General features: G+C 55.9%; 1 protein-coding gene across 3 annotated transcripts in view; it reads left to right on the plus strand.

Moving 5' to 3' along the window:
- The first annotated feature begins 215 nt into the window (after positions 1 to 215).
- PIK3R6 (phosphoinositide-3-kinase regulatory subunit 6) overlaps positions 216 to 15374 on the plus strand; it is a 32802-nt gene continuing 17643 nt past the window's right edge. Inside the window, exons 1-3 of one of the 3 annotated variants that reach the window (XM_062610540.1) lie at positions 216 to 458; positions 7652 to 8019; positions 12535 to 12669. In XM_062610540.1, the coding sequence (XP_062466524.1) occupies positions 7962 to 8019; positions 12535 to 12669 (193 nt within the window). In that variant the 5' untranslated portion in view covers positions 216 to 458; positions 7652 to 7961. The remainder of the gene's footprint in view (positions 459 to 7651; positions 8020 to 12534; positions 12670 to 15374) is intronic. The other 2 variants (XM_062610539.1, XM_062610541.1) reach the window with 2 other exon arrangements.

Here is a 15374-nt window from a genome sequence, read left to right on the forward strand (position 1 = left end):
GACAGACTCCTCCTTGTCTCTCGTAGCAACACTGTTTGTTTCGAGGCGCTGGGTGTGCAGCATCAGGCGCTCTCTGCCTCGGCTCAGAGGCGGCAGCACCGGAGGAGTTGCCCAAGTGTGTGGTGCTGGCGGCAGAGGCTGCGCCAGCGCCAGGGGTCACCACATCCCAGCCCGACCCGCAGGGCTGGTTCTGGGGATCAGAGGCAGGGCTGAGCCCTGCGCGGCCGGAGCGCCAGGCGGGCGCGGGGACAGCTTCTCCTTGAGGCTGCTCTGAAAGAGGAAGTTGTCTCGAAATAACTCCTGCGCTTCCCTTCTCGCTCCGCAGACTTTGAAGTGCGCTCAGAGCGCGGCACCCACCGCGATGCCTCCTGCGGGACCCCGCGCTGCCGCCCGGCGCCGGACGGGACCTCGCGTCCACGCGTGACCCACCAGGCTCGCGGCTCTGCCCTGAGACGCAGGTAGGGTCCTGGAGGGCGCCTTGCTGCTGGGTCCGTGCATGGGGAATCGCAGCGCTCCCCCTCTGCCTTGCGCCTCGGCTTCTGCGAGGGGGAGCTCCGCTGCCGGCCCCCGGTGCTGTGCTGCGAGTGCTTTAAGCCCGAGGGGTTGGCAGGGAGTGCTGCTTCTCTGGGGATGACCCTGACCGGGGTCAGTTTGGTTTCTTTTCTGAGGAAGAATTAGGGGAGGGGGCGCTGGTGGTGCTGGGGACAGGAACGTGCTGAAAGGGAATATTTGTGCAAGCTTCCCCTGCCAGCGAGCGGGATGCTGGTGGGAACCGGGTTTGCCCTGGAGCCGGTCCCGTGGAGGAGTGTGAGGACTTTGTGCCCGCACCCCTGGAGAAGACGGGGGTTTTGATGTTGGTGCTCTGGCACTTGCTCAAGGCGCCCGGCCCCTCGCAGCACACCGCACCGACAGCCGCTGCCTCCAGCTCAGCCCACATGGGGCAAGTGCTTTACATCACTGACTTGGGACTGCTGCAGCACTACCTCATGCTTATTCATTTTGCTCTAAGCGAAACAACTCCCAGTGGCAAGGAACGGAGTCACCTGCCCAGAGCCGCCCCTGGCCATCGCCTGCACTTCCCGGGCATTGCTGGGGCTCCCCTCTGCCAGCCCCATGCCGCGCAGGGCAGGCAGCGCTCATGCACCCAGCGCCGGCGCAGGCTGCGCTGTCTGTGCTCAGAGGGTGTCTGCGGTGATGCATGCTCCGGCGCTGGCTGCTGTGCAGTCGTGTGGCTGCCCAGCTTCCCCTCCCCTTGGCCGGGCGCCTCCTGTCCCATGGGGGCCCTGAGCAGTGACATGGCAATAAACAGTGATGGTAGTGGCGATAGGGAGGAGGGTTCAGCAGTCCCATCCAGAAAGGAAATGAAAAGGGGAGTGCTTGGGGCCTGAGCTTCAAAATAATGTAGATGAGCCAACTCTGTGCAACGAGCAGGTTTGAGCCCTCCTCCCTCTGTGCCTGGTGGGTGTTTGCATCCCCTGGCTGCACCGGAGGCACCGAGCCTGAGCCATTGCACCCTGACCACTCACCTCCGTGGGTGCTCTTGCCCTTCCCTGGGAGCAATCCAAGCATCTGTGCAACCTAGCAGCAGGTTTTATTTGTCTTGACTAAGCCTGAACACAAACCCAAATTCCTCTGGGCTTCAAGGGCTTATCCCCTCTGAGCTCTACACAAAGGGTTAGGTGTGTACTTGTTTGGTACTTGGGTTGTGGACTACATGACACCCAAGCCTTCCCCAACCAGTTCCTGAATTCTTCTGTGGATGGCCTAAATCCACAAGACATTAATTCAGCCTTACAGCTCTGGGTCCCACTGAACTGAACATAGGTCCTACATCAGTGGAAAAGAACATGGGTCAGTCTGGTGAAATAGCTTTTGCTCTTTCACATGCAGCTCTGACAGAGCCGCTGCTCAGTCACGTGAACCTGTTTAAACCGCACAGCTTTCTCTCAAGCATTAATTTGACCTGAGGAAATAGCTTGAGTCCTCAGAGGCTCAAGCTGTTCTGGCAAGACCTGGGCTTGCTGCTCACAGCCGGTGCTGGCCTCAGCACAGCTCTGCCCTGCAGCCTCTCCACTCAGCCGTGAGCTGCTGGGGCTGCAGCAGTGGCACCGGGCTGTCCTGCCACGAAGATCAGCTCTGATGGTGTTCCTGTATTGCCAAGTATTTTGGTTCTTTCAGACCTGTTTCATAGAGAGCTGTGAGACTTCACTGTTGTGTGTCCATCACTCTGGTACAGCCCATATTCCTGGCTGGATAGCCCCAAATCAGAGGAAAAGAATTTTGCTCTGGGTGAGGTGGCAGAGGGCACCTAGCAGTTGTTTTGAGAGTTTTCTGGACCTTATGTGACACTATGTTCATGGTGTTTTATGATGGAAACACTGCTTTTTTGCTGTGAAAGTGAAACAAGCTGTTCTTCATGGAAGGGCTGTGCGGGAGGTGGTCACAGCTCCTCATTGCTAGGCCCAAGTTGCACATCCCCACTGGTGTGTCCTGTGAAAGCCCTCTCCGGGCAGTCCTGCTTGTGCTGGACACGGTCTCTCCCCACTGGTGACAAGGACCTAGATGTAAAAACCGTCTGTGGCCCCTTTGGCAGGGGTTCTCTGTGTGCCCCCTCACTGGGACATACTGTTCCCACCTCCCGATACATGGGGTGGGCACGGCTGCTGCTGTGGCAGGGGCACAACAACCTTTCATGAGTCACCTTCCCTGGCTTTGCAGCCAGCTGTTGGGATGTGGGTAGAGGAGCAGCCTCCCCCCAGCATCTCTGTGTACCCACAGAGGAGAGCACTGATTCACAGAGAACACTGATTCACAGAAGAGCTCCCCTGCTCTGTTTGGGAAAGACTTGTTCTGGTTGTGTCCAGCCCTCCTAACACTGATCACATCTCCTACCCAGACGTGGGAGCTCTCAGGAACTGCTTTCCCAGTTGCTTTCTTGCTTTCGTGAGCTTTGCTGGTGTTAATGGCTGATCTGAAGGCAGATGCCGTGTTGGCTGAGTCACGTCTTTCTATTTTGAGGTGTGACATGCCTTGAAGACAGCACCGTCCATCAAACATGGTTTGGGCAGGAGCTTTCCAAGGGAGCTGCTGTTGTGATCTGTGCTGGGATGGCTTTTGCTTGTGAGCCTCTAGTGGGATTCTTCAGTCCAGACTGGTGTTACCGGGAGGTGTAATGGTCCTATAGAGAGCAGTGGTTTCTGTTGTTGCCGGTACCATGTAACTAAATCTTATCGACCTTCTCCTCCTGATCAAGCATTGTATACTCACCCCTTCCTTGCTAATCTGCTTTGTGCTCCGTGTTAACCCTGTCAGCACTTTTCACCCCGCTCATTCCTCACTGCCAGAGCAGTGCCGGCAGGCACCACTACCCTGCTCAGCGCTGACAGAGGGGAAGGTGCAGCCGGCTTCCTGCCTGGCCGCTCCCAGGCTGCCCACATTTGGGATCCTGAGCCCTTCCCGCTTTTCTTCCCCCTCAGGTGGGCAGCTCTTGCCTGGGCTGTTTGTGCGAGCAAACCTGGCACCGGCTTTCAAAACACTTTTTTCCTCTGGGTGTTTTTTCCAGTCAGCTCTGGGAAGAAGGAGATGCTTAAATCTGAACCGCTGCTTCCGGAAAGCCCGTGTCTTTCCTTAGAAAGAATGCAGTGACGCTGGTGGGGAAGTCTCCAAAGAGTCATTATTGTCCGGGAAGCCACTCAACTTCCACTCCAGCTATAGCAAAGGTCTCTGGGGCTCATTCAGTCCTGGTGGGCAGATGAACGTCCACTGCAGTGCAAGCTTTGAAGGTGTTTCATTAGTGAAGTGGCTGTAAGAGGCATCCTCGCCTTCTCCCTCCGTAGGCATCAGGCTGAAGGCAGGGACGTGCCTTGCCAGAGCAGCTGCCAGGCAAGCGTTGAGCAAAGTGCTGCTGGAAAGCAGGATCTGAGCTTGAGATGTGTTTCCTTGGCAGGGAGAGCCTACGGGGGAGCATCTGGTTTTGTATCAGAGCTGTCTGAAACCACAGGCACTGCCAGGTTTTGAGCTGAAACTGAGTCCAGAAAGGGGGCTCCAGGCTGGTCTGCAGCACGTGTGGTACCCCCTTCTCTGCAAGCCTCCTCTGCCCCAGCAGCCTGTCTGAATGGGGCCAGAAATGAGGCAGGTGATGTGCAGGTGGGTGTGGAGCTCCATAATGAAGGTTTTGCTTAGTGTTCATTTACACTGAGGCACCTTGCGCTGGGGTGGACCACGTAAGGTGAGATGGACTCAAACCCTGTCCCCGGTGTTTCAATCTGGACATGGTTTGGTCTTCAGGGGAGCCTGGAGCTGCTCTTGCTGGACAATGAGGCTGGAAGCTGGAAAGCTGCTTTTGTCCTGGTGTCCCACCTGTGCTGCTGGGCTGGAGGTCAGGATCAGGGCCAAAACCAGTGGTTGCTCCATGGACAGACAGACCTGGTTTAAGAGGAGAGTGCAAACAGGATCATAGAGCCACAGAATGGTTTGTGTTGGGACCTTAAAGCTCATCCAGTTCTGCCCCCTGCCACGGGCCGGGACACCTTCCACTAGAGCAGCTTGCTCCAAGCCCCTGTGTCCAACCTGCCCTTGAACACTGACAGGGATGGGGCAGCCACAGCTTCTCTGGGCACCCTGTGCCAGCGCCTCAGCACCCTCACAGGGAAGAGCTTCTGCCTAAGAGCTCATCTCAGTCTCCCCTCTGGCAGGTTAAAGCCATTCCCCTTGGCCTGTCCCTACATCCCTTGTCCCAAGCCCCTCTCCAGGTTTCCTGCAGCCCCTTTAGGCACTGGAGCTGCTCTCAGGTCTCCCCTTCAGGAGCCTTCTCTTCTCCAGGCTGCCCCAGCCCAGCTCTCTCATCCTGGCTCCAGAGCAGAGCTGCTCCAGCCCTCGCAGCATCTCCATGGCCTCCTCTGGCTTCGCTCCAACAGCTCCACATCCCTCTTGTGCTGCTGCCCCAGAGCTGGATCAGGGCTGCAGGGGGTTCTCCCCAGAGAGCAGCAGAGGGGCAGGATCCCCTCCCTGAGCAGCTCCTCACGCTCTGGGGGTGCAGACCAGCACACGGGGGGTCTGATGTAAAACCTGCCTCTGATGGGCTCCCGTGGGTGATTCTGCACCAGTGTCTCCTGGTGTAAGTGATGATGCTGGGTCCAAAGGAACAGTTGCAAAGCACTTTGGGAGCTGCCAGCCCTGGGTATGCAGTGTCAGAGCCCCAGGTTGGCTGGGGGGAAGTGGCTCCTCAAGTCCTGCAGTCAGGAACCCCCTTGTTCATCCTGAACCCTGTGCTCTGGCCGCTGTCCCTGGAGCCCAGGAGCCGCGGGCTGGGCTGTAACGTTAGACGAAGCCTCAGATGTGCCACTGTCAGAGCTGATCTCACTCTAAGGCAACTGCAGGCAGCAGGGGAGGGCAGTGCGAGGGGTGGCGAGTCCTGGTCTGCTCCATGGGACCTCTGTCATGTCCTGACGGAACGCTGTGGGTACACGTGCTCCTGTGTCCGCCTCGCAGCCGAGCACTCGCCCCGTCTCCCTTCAGGACCCTTCAGCTCGGAACAGCTCGCTCACGGCTCCAGCGGTACCGGTAAATGCTTCCTTATGCTGGGAGCAAGCGGGGTGTCCGCTGCGGGGAGGCAAGCGTTGGGATCAGGGCAGTAACTGGTGGTGGGATGGGGAGGGGGCAGAGGAGGAGCGTGGCCAGGGACGGCTCTCCATGCTTGGTGCCCGTGCAATGTACTAGCTTTAGTTTGTGAGCGCCTGTACTTGCTGATAAACAAGCACAGGAAACCTCAGACGTACCCGAGGAGTGAATTTGTAACTGAATACAGAGCTGCACAAGGCACGGGGAGACTGGCTTTGGAGTGGGACTAAATATAACTTGGAGAAAGCACACATATGCCCTGCTGTGTCAGCGCTGTCCTTGGGCACAGGGGAGGTGGGAGAGGGGACATCCCCCAGGGCTGGCAGTGGTCAGAGAGAGCCCATTTGCTGCTAGCCCAGCTCCCACCACCAAAGGTCTGGGTTTAGGTTTTCCTTCACAGCCTCTTTCTGCGTCCCCTGGTCTGTGTCAAATGTGTCCCCTGCTCCAGGGGTGTTGGGTTTTAGTGGTTTCCACTGGCTTTTGATAATCTGCGAGACAGCGGCTGGTGGGGAGCTGTGCATCCCCATGGTGAGTGTCTCCAGCGGACAGCTTGAGTCACTTCTCCCCACTGTGATGGAGTTGCCATGACTCATGTGGATGGACACATCTCTACTAGATTTTCATCTTACCCCAGTGTCCTCACATCCTGAGACTTAAAGAGGGTTTAGGTGTTTGCTGGCAGTGTGTTGGTGGCACTTCTGAGAATGCCCCAGCTCTTTTGGTGGTGAGGCTGTGGCTGTGTGGTGCCTTGCTCTGTCTCTGCTTGGGTGTGCTGGAAGGCTGGTGGCCCTCCACGTGTGGGACCATAGCGCTGAGCCTGACCTGTTGTCCTTAGGGACTGCAGGTGATTGTAGCCTAACCCCTATAAGGGTGCTAGCCTATGGTATAACTAAAACAACCTGAGTGAGCATGGATCCTCCATGGAGGACAAGAGCGGCTGATGCAGCCCAGCCTGGCCTCTGTGTACAGTAGGGATCAACGACCTGTACAGCCTGGTGGTGCACACCCAGCTGTAGCTAGAACCCTCCAGACACACTTAAAATGCAAACAGGGTGATGTGTGATCTGCTGAAGCCTGCCTTGTTGCGGTGTCTTTGGTGCCTGTCCTGCTAATGGCCAGCCCTCAGCAGAGGTGACGGCATCGGTGTGGTCCCCACCTGAATGTAAGCACGGGGGAGGGAACAACCCTGGAGGAAGGTGGTTATTTCCTTGTGCAGGCCTGCGACAGAGCATGATGGAAGTGGGGAATCCCTACTTAGGAGGAAGGTGATTCAATGGGAGGAGGATGGAGAGGTGAGGAGGGAGGCAGGCGGCTGAGGGATCCCAGCCCCGGTGGCCTCGTCTTTATATGGGACTATGCTTCATCTTAAGCAGCCATCACAACCTGTTCCCAAGCTCTGGGTCCTCATTACCACTGCCTGCAGAGGAGGGATGCTGAGGGTGGCTTTATGCGATTTATGGAATGATCATCCAGATCCTGCTCACGCAGTCTCCAGCACCCTGGTAGTTTGGGATAGGAGGATGAGGCTGCAAAGCCCTTTGACCCTGCTCTTTTTCTGTCGGTTTCCAGGTGAACTGTACTTCCAATGCAAAGTTCTTCAAGAATATAACCAGCTGGTTCCCATAATACCCCAAACTCCCGGGAAAGGTGGCTTTGGGGTCACTCAGGGTTTGCCACTGATGCCTCACAGCTATTGCAAACCAAAGGGAGGAATGTGCTTCCCTCCTTGCCTTTGCCTCTTCATTTTTTCTTGCAAATGAAATAAAATACAGCTGATGCCATGGGTATTTTAAGACTTGCAGAGAGGAAGCGGGGATTTGCAGCTCTGCAAAGCAATGGGATGAATGCAGAGAAGACTTTGGTCTTGCTGAGCTGGCAGACAGCAAAATAACCAGTTACAGGATGAAATGTGTCTCGTGTCTGCTGCAGGGAAGGGAAGAGATCCAAGGGGGAGGAGGGGGACAGAAAGCAGAAATCACTGGTGTGGATCAGGGAACTGAGCAGCTTCTACCTTTTGCCGTCACTTTTGCAGGGCTTGCGCTGTCATATTTCCCCTCGATTCATCTCTCGTCTCCCCATGGTCGTGTGCGTTGGCCGGGGCCCATGAGCCCTTCCTGTCTGGGTAGGAAGCCTGTGGTCACCGGTGAGCTCAGGCACATGCACATGGAGCAGAAGCAAGCCCTGTCTGTGCTCGGCAGCGCTGTGCAGGCTTCAGTGCTGATGCCGTAGGGATCACTGCTTTGCCGCCTGCCTCCCACCTCGGCCGCGGAGCTGGTGCCCTTCTGCTGCACCTGATTCACTGCTGCTGCCTCTGTCCTCCTCCTCACGATGAGCCTGCTGGGATGGTCCTGTGCCCCGAAGGGAGCTGTGGTCCTGGGAGCTGGAAGGATGCAAGGGAAGGTGAGTGCAGCCCGGAACAGAGCCGGTTTGGGACTGGGTCCTTCCTTGCATGGTCTCTCTGCTCCCACTCTCAGTGGGGATGGTGCAAGTCAGGCTGTGGTGGGAGATCATGTCCCCTGACTTTCAGGGAGCTGGGCAGTGTTCCCAGGAGAAAGGTCCAAGTTAGTCCACCAAGCACTAGGAGCAGTGCTGAGTCCATCCCTAAAAATGGGGACAATATCCCCCTACTTGCACCAGAGATCAGTCATTTCGGGAGAGGTGAGGCAGGGAGGGCTGGCTGTAGCAGAGAGCTCTGATGTTTTGTGCTCCCCTTCCTCTGGGGACGGTGCTGACATGACACCTGCTGTCTCCAACATCCCCAGTCTACTCTGCTGGGATGTTGGGATGTGGCAGTTAATGCTGAGGGTCTGGTTCTAGAGGTGAAGTCCCCTGGTTGCAAGCATCCCTGCATGAGACACCAGTGCAAACCTGCCTCTCCTGGATCCCCGCAGGAGAAGCGGGACTGCAGTGCAGCTCAGACATCTCTGCGCCTGCCATTCCCATGCAGAGCCTGAGCAAGCCATGGGCATGGGGATCCCACTGGCTGCTCACAGCACATGGTGGGTCAGGGCTCGAGGGACACAAAGAGGCTGTAACCAGGGTCTTTAGCCCCATGGTCTATGACCAGAAGGGGTGGCAATGGCCAAGGAGCCAGCAGGAAGGGACTTGTCCCTGCATGCAGAGGATGTAGGGACATCCCTCTCCATCTTCGCCAGAAAAGAAGCATTTCCAGCATGGCAGCATCACATCCCCGCATGTCACATCTTCTCCCAGGGGATTTATGGCTTCTGTGTCTTGGGAGCAGCCTGGAAAAGTGGGTGTTGGGACTGATCCTGCCTTAGCAAGCCAAGAAACAGCCCGGGGCAGTGATAGGGATCCACCTATAGCTCAGGTTCCTGGTGCCGGTGGGTGACATCCCCCACTGCTGTGACACCAGCACTGGGGTCTCCATGGTGTGTACCTGTAGTTCCACACAGCCTCGGCTAAAATGCTTTTTCACCCAAATCAGCAGCTCTAAATGAGTGAACTGAGCTTCCCACGGTTGTTGTTTCCCTGCAGTGACACACGGCTTCTAGATAATGTCCAAGGAATCCCTCCTGCCAGGGGATGGATTCATCCCTTATGGTCAGCCTCTGCCCAGAGCAGCATCACTGCCAGGGCGGGGGCTGACAGTGTCCTTCCCAGGGGAGCAGAGCCTGGGTCTTTGCTCACTGCTCTGCTCTGCTCAGCCAAAGGGGTACCCAGGTCAGATGATCGGGCATAAATTAGCCTGGCTTCATTAATGCACTCAAAAGCTACCCATGCACCTTGGCTGGGGCACAGCCTCCTTCTGCTCAGGCAAGGGCTGAGGGTAAATGCTCTGTGCAAAGGCTGAATGAAGTCCTTGGTTACAGCACAGGCTCTTGCATCTTCAGAGCCTCCCTTGCTGTGTTACTGGGTTTGGATTTGTGTTGGCGTGGTTGCAGGGTCACATCTGCTGTGGGGAAAGTCCTGATGAAGCCCATGAGAGAAGGGCCTGCCTGTCTGTTGTGGCCAGGGAGGGCAAATGTGGTCCTGCTGTCTGAACTGGGGCTGATCCTGTCCAGCTCTCCCCATCCTCAGCCCTGCATCCCTCCTTCTCCTTCTTTGGTGGCCCTGGTCCCCTCACTCATGGGATCAAAGTGGTCAGAAAGCATCCCCAATGAAAATGGGTGATTTTCTGCACATTTATGTCCATGTGCTGGTTATGGCCAGTGAGAACCAGTAGCTGGTTCCTGGCAGGAACAAAACTAGAGAGCTAGGACCCTCTCCAGCCTGTTTCCATCCTTTCAGCCTCTTCTCATACAACATTTACCTGTCCTTCTGCAGACAGTGACTGGATTCTGAATGAGCTGGGGATTAGTTTTGGACATTTTACATTGCATTTTCTTAGGAGGCCAAGCACTTGGAGCAGAGAGGCTGACCATGGATCCAACCTCAGCTCCTCTTTGCTGGCAGTGAGGAAAACGAGCAGTGTAAGGGGACAAGTGAAGTGGAACCTGAAGGGTCTCTGGCAGGAGAAGCTCAGGTCCCTTCGGCACTGCTGAGTCCTTTCCTAAGTGGGGAGGCTGAGCAGTGGTGAGCAGGCTCCATGCTGGGTCACCAGCTCCCCTCCCACGTGCGGGCAGGTAGGATGCGGATGTGGAAAACCACTGATACAATTAGCACCAGGCTGGGTTTCCCTTCATCAGGAAGGCTCCATGGGACAGGGCACAGCCCCATCACTGCCGCCCGGTGCCAGTGATGTGGGTCTCCCACAGCACTGGGAATCCCAATGCTCTTCCCAGCAGGTAATATCTTGTGGACCACAGTGTCGAGCAGCTCACTGTTTGTGTAAGGCTGCTCTTGTGCATGCAAGGGCTTAGAGGAATCATTCTCTTTCCTTCTGTAACCACTGAAAAGGGGGTGATCTGTAATTTTTGAAACTAGGAGGATGAGTTCTGCACATAACAGGAGGCACATCTCATTTCAGAGAATCATAGAATGGTTTGCATTGGAAAGGACCTTCAAGGTCATGTAGTGACAGGCCAAGGGGAATGGCTTTAACCTGCCAGATGGGAGACTGAGACGAGCTCTTAGGCAGAAGCTCTTCCCTGTGAGGGTGCTGAGGCGCTGGCACAGGGTGCCCAGAGAAGCTGTGGCTGCCCCATCCCTGGCAGTGTTCAAGGCCAGGTTGGACACAGGGGCTTGGAGCAAGCTGCTCTAGTGGAAGGTGTCCCTGCCCGTGGCAGGGGTTGGAGCTGGAGGAGCTTTTAGGTCCTTTCCAACACAAACCAGTCTGGGGTTCTATGATTCTATGAGCAAGCTGAGCTGGAGGAGAGCTGGAATCTCCTCCCTGCTCCTGGCCCTGGACCAAGCTGCCCACCAGCTGTGCAAGCAGAGGCAGTTGTTTTGCTCTCATAAGACCCTGGCCTGCAGAAGGACCCTGTCCTCACCTCCCTTGTCCTCTCTGCCATCAGCCGTGGCTGGGAGCTGCTCCCATGGTGCTGCTGCACAGCGGGCGGTGGAAACCGCCTTGGTGGCTCAGTGCCAGACGTGTTATCCAGCCCAGAAATAGAGGCTCCATGGACCTGGGGTGGGTTTGAACACTTGGCGTGCCGCAGGAAACCTTTAATGAGCTTCTGAGAGCTGCTGAAAGCAGGATGCGCCCGAGGCTCCAGTGGTGCGTGGCAGGGGCATTCCCACATGTGTCCGTCCATCTCCTCCTGCAGCTGCAGAGCTGTTGGCTTTGGGGATGGATATTTACAAGTTTAGGACTGACCTGGGTAGTTAGGTCCTAAATCTACAAATATCCTAAAGAAAGCAAAGACCTGAACACAAGCGTGGGCTGAAGGCCTGGCGGTGCTTGGAGGGATGCAGGGAACTGGTGGGACTGGGATGTTATTGCTGCCTGTGCTGCTCTGGGGACCACTGGAGGCAGGCTCCCTGTCTTCAGCCATAAATGTGGGTGTTGCAGGGAAATGCAGAATTCAGAGCTATGTGCTGGTATTTTTTATCTTCCCTAAAGGCAAGGAGAGAGGAAAACCTGCGGGCTGGGATGCTGAAAGCAGTGCTGCGGCTCCCTCGGGCTGTGAGCACAGGCAGCACGGTCCTGTGGTTGCTGCTGTGCCCGTGGATGGGAAGACAGGAGAGGGCAACACTCTAGGGAGATGCTGCCTTGTGGTAGGCACTGGGGGTGCAGGACCACAAGGTGCCGGGTGCGTGGGCTGGAAGGGATCTGACTGAGGGGTAGATGGCTACAGCTGAACATCTCAGCAGTGGTATCGTGCACAGAAGATGCTGCATTTCCTCTGCTCCCCTGCAGCTGCCCTATGCTGGCTCCCCCCTGCCTGTAGTCATGTCATAGGCAAATCTCCCTTCCTTCCTCCTCGGCTCACAGGGTTTATATTTTTTTTCCTCTTTCTTTGATAGAACAATGCTTGAGGGCAAAGGAAGCTGTCCAGCTCTGGGCTGGCCTCCCTCTGCAGCGTAACCAGCTCCGGAGCTTTCCCTCGGGTTTGTGTCTTGGATGCTGGCTCAGGATGGCAGCAGCTCAGCACACACTGAGCATGGAAACCTCTTGGCAATTTGGGCTCTTTTTATTTTTTCCTGCTTGGACCTTGCATTTCAGACTCCGTTTTTCACCTGAGCATTTCTTCTCAAATCCCAGGGAGGATGAGGTTCCCTCTCCTGCCCTGCTCAATGATGCTCACCCCTGGGGTCCTCCTTGCTGCAGGAGGCTTTGGGGGGCAAGTGTTCAGATGGGTTCAGCTTTGAGCTGCAGCTTTCTCAGTGAAACACAGCCCCTGAGCCATGCTGTGCTCACCCATAGGGCTCTGCCTCCCTCCCTGCCGCGCATCCTCTGTGCTGGGTTCCCATGCCCACAGTGTCCCAGTGCCTCTGCGCTCCCCACCAAGGTCCAGGCTGATCCTGGTCTCCACCGCCAGCCTCAGCCAAGTGTGCCCTGTCTTTCTGCAGGTGGGACACAGGACCCAAGGCCATGCCCATGTGGAGTGAGGAGCAGCTCTGCACCCACCCATCACTGCGGACACCCTGTGGCTGCCGAGCCCCCCCCCCCACGCTGCAGCCTCAGCCCAGCCATGGACAGCGCAGGTGGGTGATGCTGAGACCCCGGTGTGGGGGATCCCAACCCAATGAACCCCCTTCATCCGTCTTCTTGTGCCTTGGTTACCCTCTGATAAAGTATGTGGGTATCTGAGGAGGCCTCGTTGCCTCTGGGCAGACCTTGGTCTTTGCAAGGTGTTGGCAGACCCTGCTGGATAGCTGGGAAATGAGGCACGAAGCCACTGCAAGGCATCGAGAAGGTTTGCTGCAGGGCACTTTGAAGCCACCAGCTCTGGCAAAGACTCACATCAATTTTAAAGGTTTTTGTGTTTGTGGGTTTTGGTGTCCATCCTCCCCCACTCTCCATGTGTTTTCATGCTGGTTCACAAGGTGCTTTTGCTCTCCTGGCACCCTGAGGTCAGGATATTGATGCTGAAACGTTTTATTTCATTTCTAAGCCACTACCGCTTGTTACTGGTGGGTTGAGACTGTTTTTAGATCAAAGTGCCTCTTGTTTGTGTTGGAGCCGAAGCTCTGCTCCCCATGAAGGAACCTCAGTGTATAGGGGCTGTAACTGCTTTGATTTAGAAAAGAGGAGAGTATTTATATCAGTGCTCAGGAAAAGCTTCCCTGGTAATTAACATACACAAATGGAAAGAATAGGAAATTCCAAATAGTCCATTATTGCAGAATTCCCTAGTGCAAAGCCCGTGAACATAACAGTGAAACAGGAGCTTCACAGAGTCACTGGGGAGAAAACAGGCAGAGAAAACACACATTTTGGAGACATTTCCTCAAATGGCACTCCCACAATGAGGAAGATCCCATTTCCAAGGCCATTTCGGCACCACCATTTCTCCCTGGGTGGGGAGCGATGGCACAAACTGTGTGGGGAGTTCCCCTGTACACACACAGTGCTTCACCAGCACTTGGGAAGAACCATGACCTGGGTGTGTGGTTGTTTTCAGGTGCAGCTTCCACTGAAGCCACAGCACTTTCTCCTCTGCAGAAGAAGCCTGAATTGAATGCATGCTCTGTTACAAGCATCCTTAAGGAGATGACCCGTTTTGGGGGCATACTCAGGAATAGGCCATCCCATCCCAATACTTTACACTTTGCATTTCCCAGCTGTCTTTTATGCAGGGCTCATGTCTGCTGCCCCTGTGCCCTGGTCACCACCTTTCTGCACCCATGGCACTGCAGTCTCAGGCTTGGAGAGGACGAGGGGCTTGTCATGCCTGGCCAGGCCGCCCGCCCTGTGAGCTGATGATGATGGCAGCAAGGATGCTGTGAGGGGCAAAATGCTCCTGCTCTCTGTAGTGTATCACCAGTGGGAACAGTGGCAACTTGGCATGCTGCGTCTGCTCCCCTGTATGATAACCCTGGGCAACCACTAAAATACATGGTATAAGAGGAAAAAATCATGTTTTTCACTTCAAACCCATCCTGGGATGGTGCACAGGTCTCCATGGGATGAGGGGCCAGGTGCTAAGCTGCTCCATCTCCTGCATGATCAGCACTGCCTGCTCCACCAACCACTCATAGCCTGGTTGGCTTTATTTCCTTCCAGAGCCAAAGAAGGAGGTTTGGAGGCTGTAGTCCCTGAGCACCCTCTTTAGTGTCACCCTGGCTGCCTCCTGTTTCTTGTAGGTAAAGATGAGTGCCTGCCCGTGCCCTCCATCTCTCCGGTATTAGGAAAGATGGAGCTGTGACAGAAGAGAGGGAAATAGAAAACTCAGGAGCAAAACTGGGCAGGAAAAGTGGTGGCAATGGCACTGATCCCAAAGGCAACCCCATGTGGATGAGACTCCTCAGACGGGGCAGTATGTGTCTGGAGCTTCCTTAGGATCTGGACAAATTGCTCCTTGCTTGCGTCCTTGCCATGAAGGCGAGAGGCACTCAGCTGCTACTGGCAATGGTCTGGGCCCCACCAGTGGACACAGGGCCAGGAACATGCCCTGGGAAAAGGCCCTGGATTATTGTTACTACAAACATCTGAGATGCTTCCCTGGTCAGGGCATGCTCTGCCTGCCCCAGCCCACAGCTTCATACAGAAGGAGAACATCGCATGACGAATACCCAACCTTATAGGATGCTCTTGTTCTTATTACAAAGGAAGAATCATTTTGCTGATAGACAAGGAGTGGCCCAGTGTAAGAGGGGACACAAAGACAGGCCATGGTGGAGTACAGGGGCCTTGCAGCTTGCCTGGCCGATACCCCACATACTCTCAGGGCTGACTCTGATTTCACACTGCTCTGTGTTGGCATGCATGGCCAGCCAGCTGCGCACGAGCTCACTTGTCATCACGAGTCCTTGCCCCAGCCCAGTCTGAGGTTGTCAGGTTATTTTTGGCTGAAGCAGGATGCTGGTTTTGACGTGTACGAGGGTGTGTGGTGGTTACCAGGGAGCAGCACCCACATCGGGTCCCTGCCTGGGGAGCTGAAGGTGCGCAGTGCCCAAGGGTGTCTGGTTGCACCCAGGGGGGCTGCGAGGGGGCACGGGCGGGAGGCAGGAGGTGATGTGGCGGCTCTGCCTGGGTTTCCCATGCAGGGTGAGGTGCTGGTGTGGGCAGCAGGCCTTGCGGCGATTGTGCTCCTTGCAATGGGTCTGAAGTTGAGACTGAATCCATGCAGTGCCAAAGCACAGTGCTCTTTAACAAGGAACAAGGGATGGGACAAGAGGAAACGGCCTCAAGCTGCACCAGGGCAGGTTTAGATGGAGCTGAGGAACAATTCCTGCCCCAGAGAGTG

Source organism: Pezoporus occidentalis, unplaced genomic scaffold, assembly GCF_034315485.1.
Source record: "Pezoporus occidentalis ecotype Australia unplaced genomic scaffold, CSIRO_AGI_Poc_V1 ctg148, whole genome shotgun sequence".
NCBI lineage: Eukaryota > Metazoa > Chordata > Aves > Psittaciformes > Psittacidae > Pezoporus > Pezoporus occidentalis.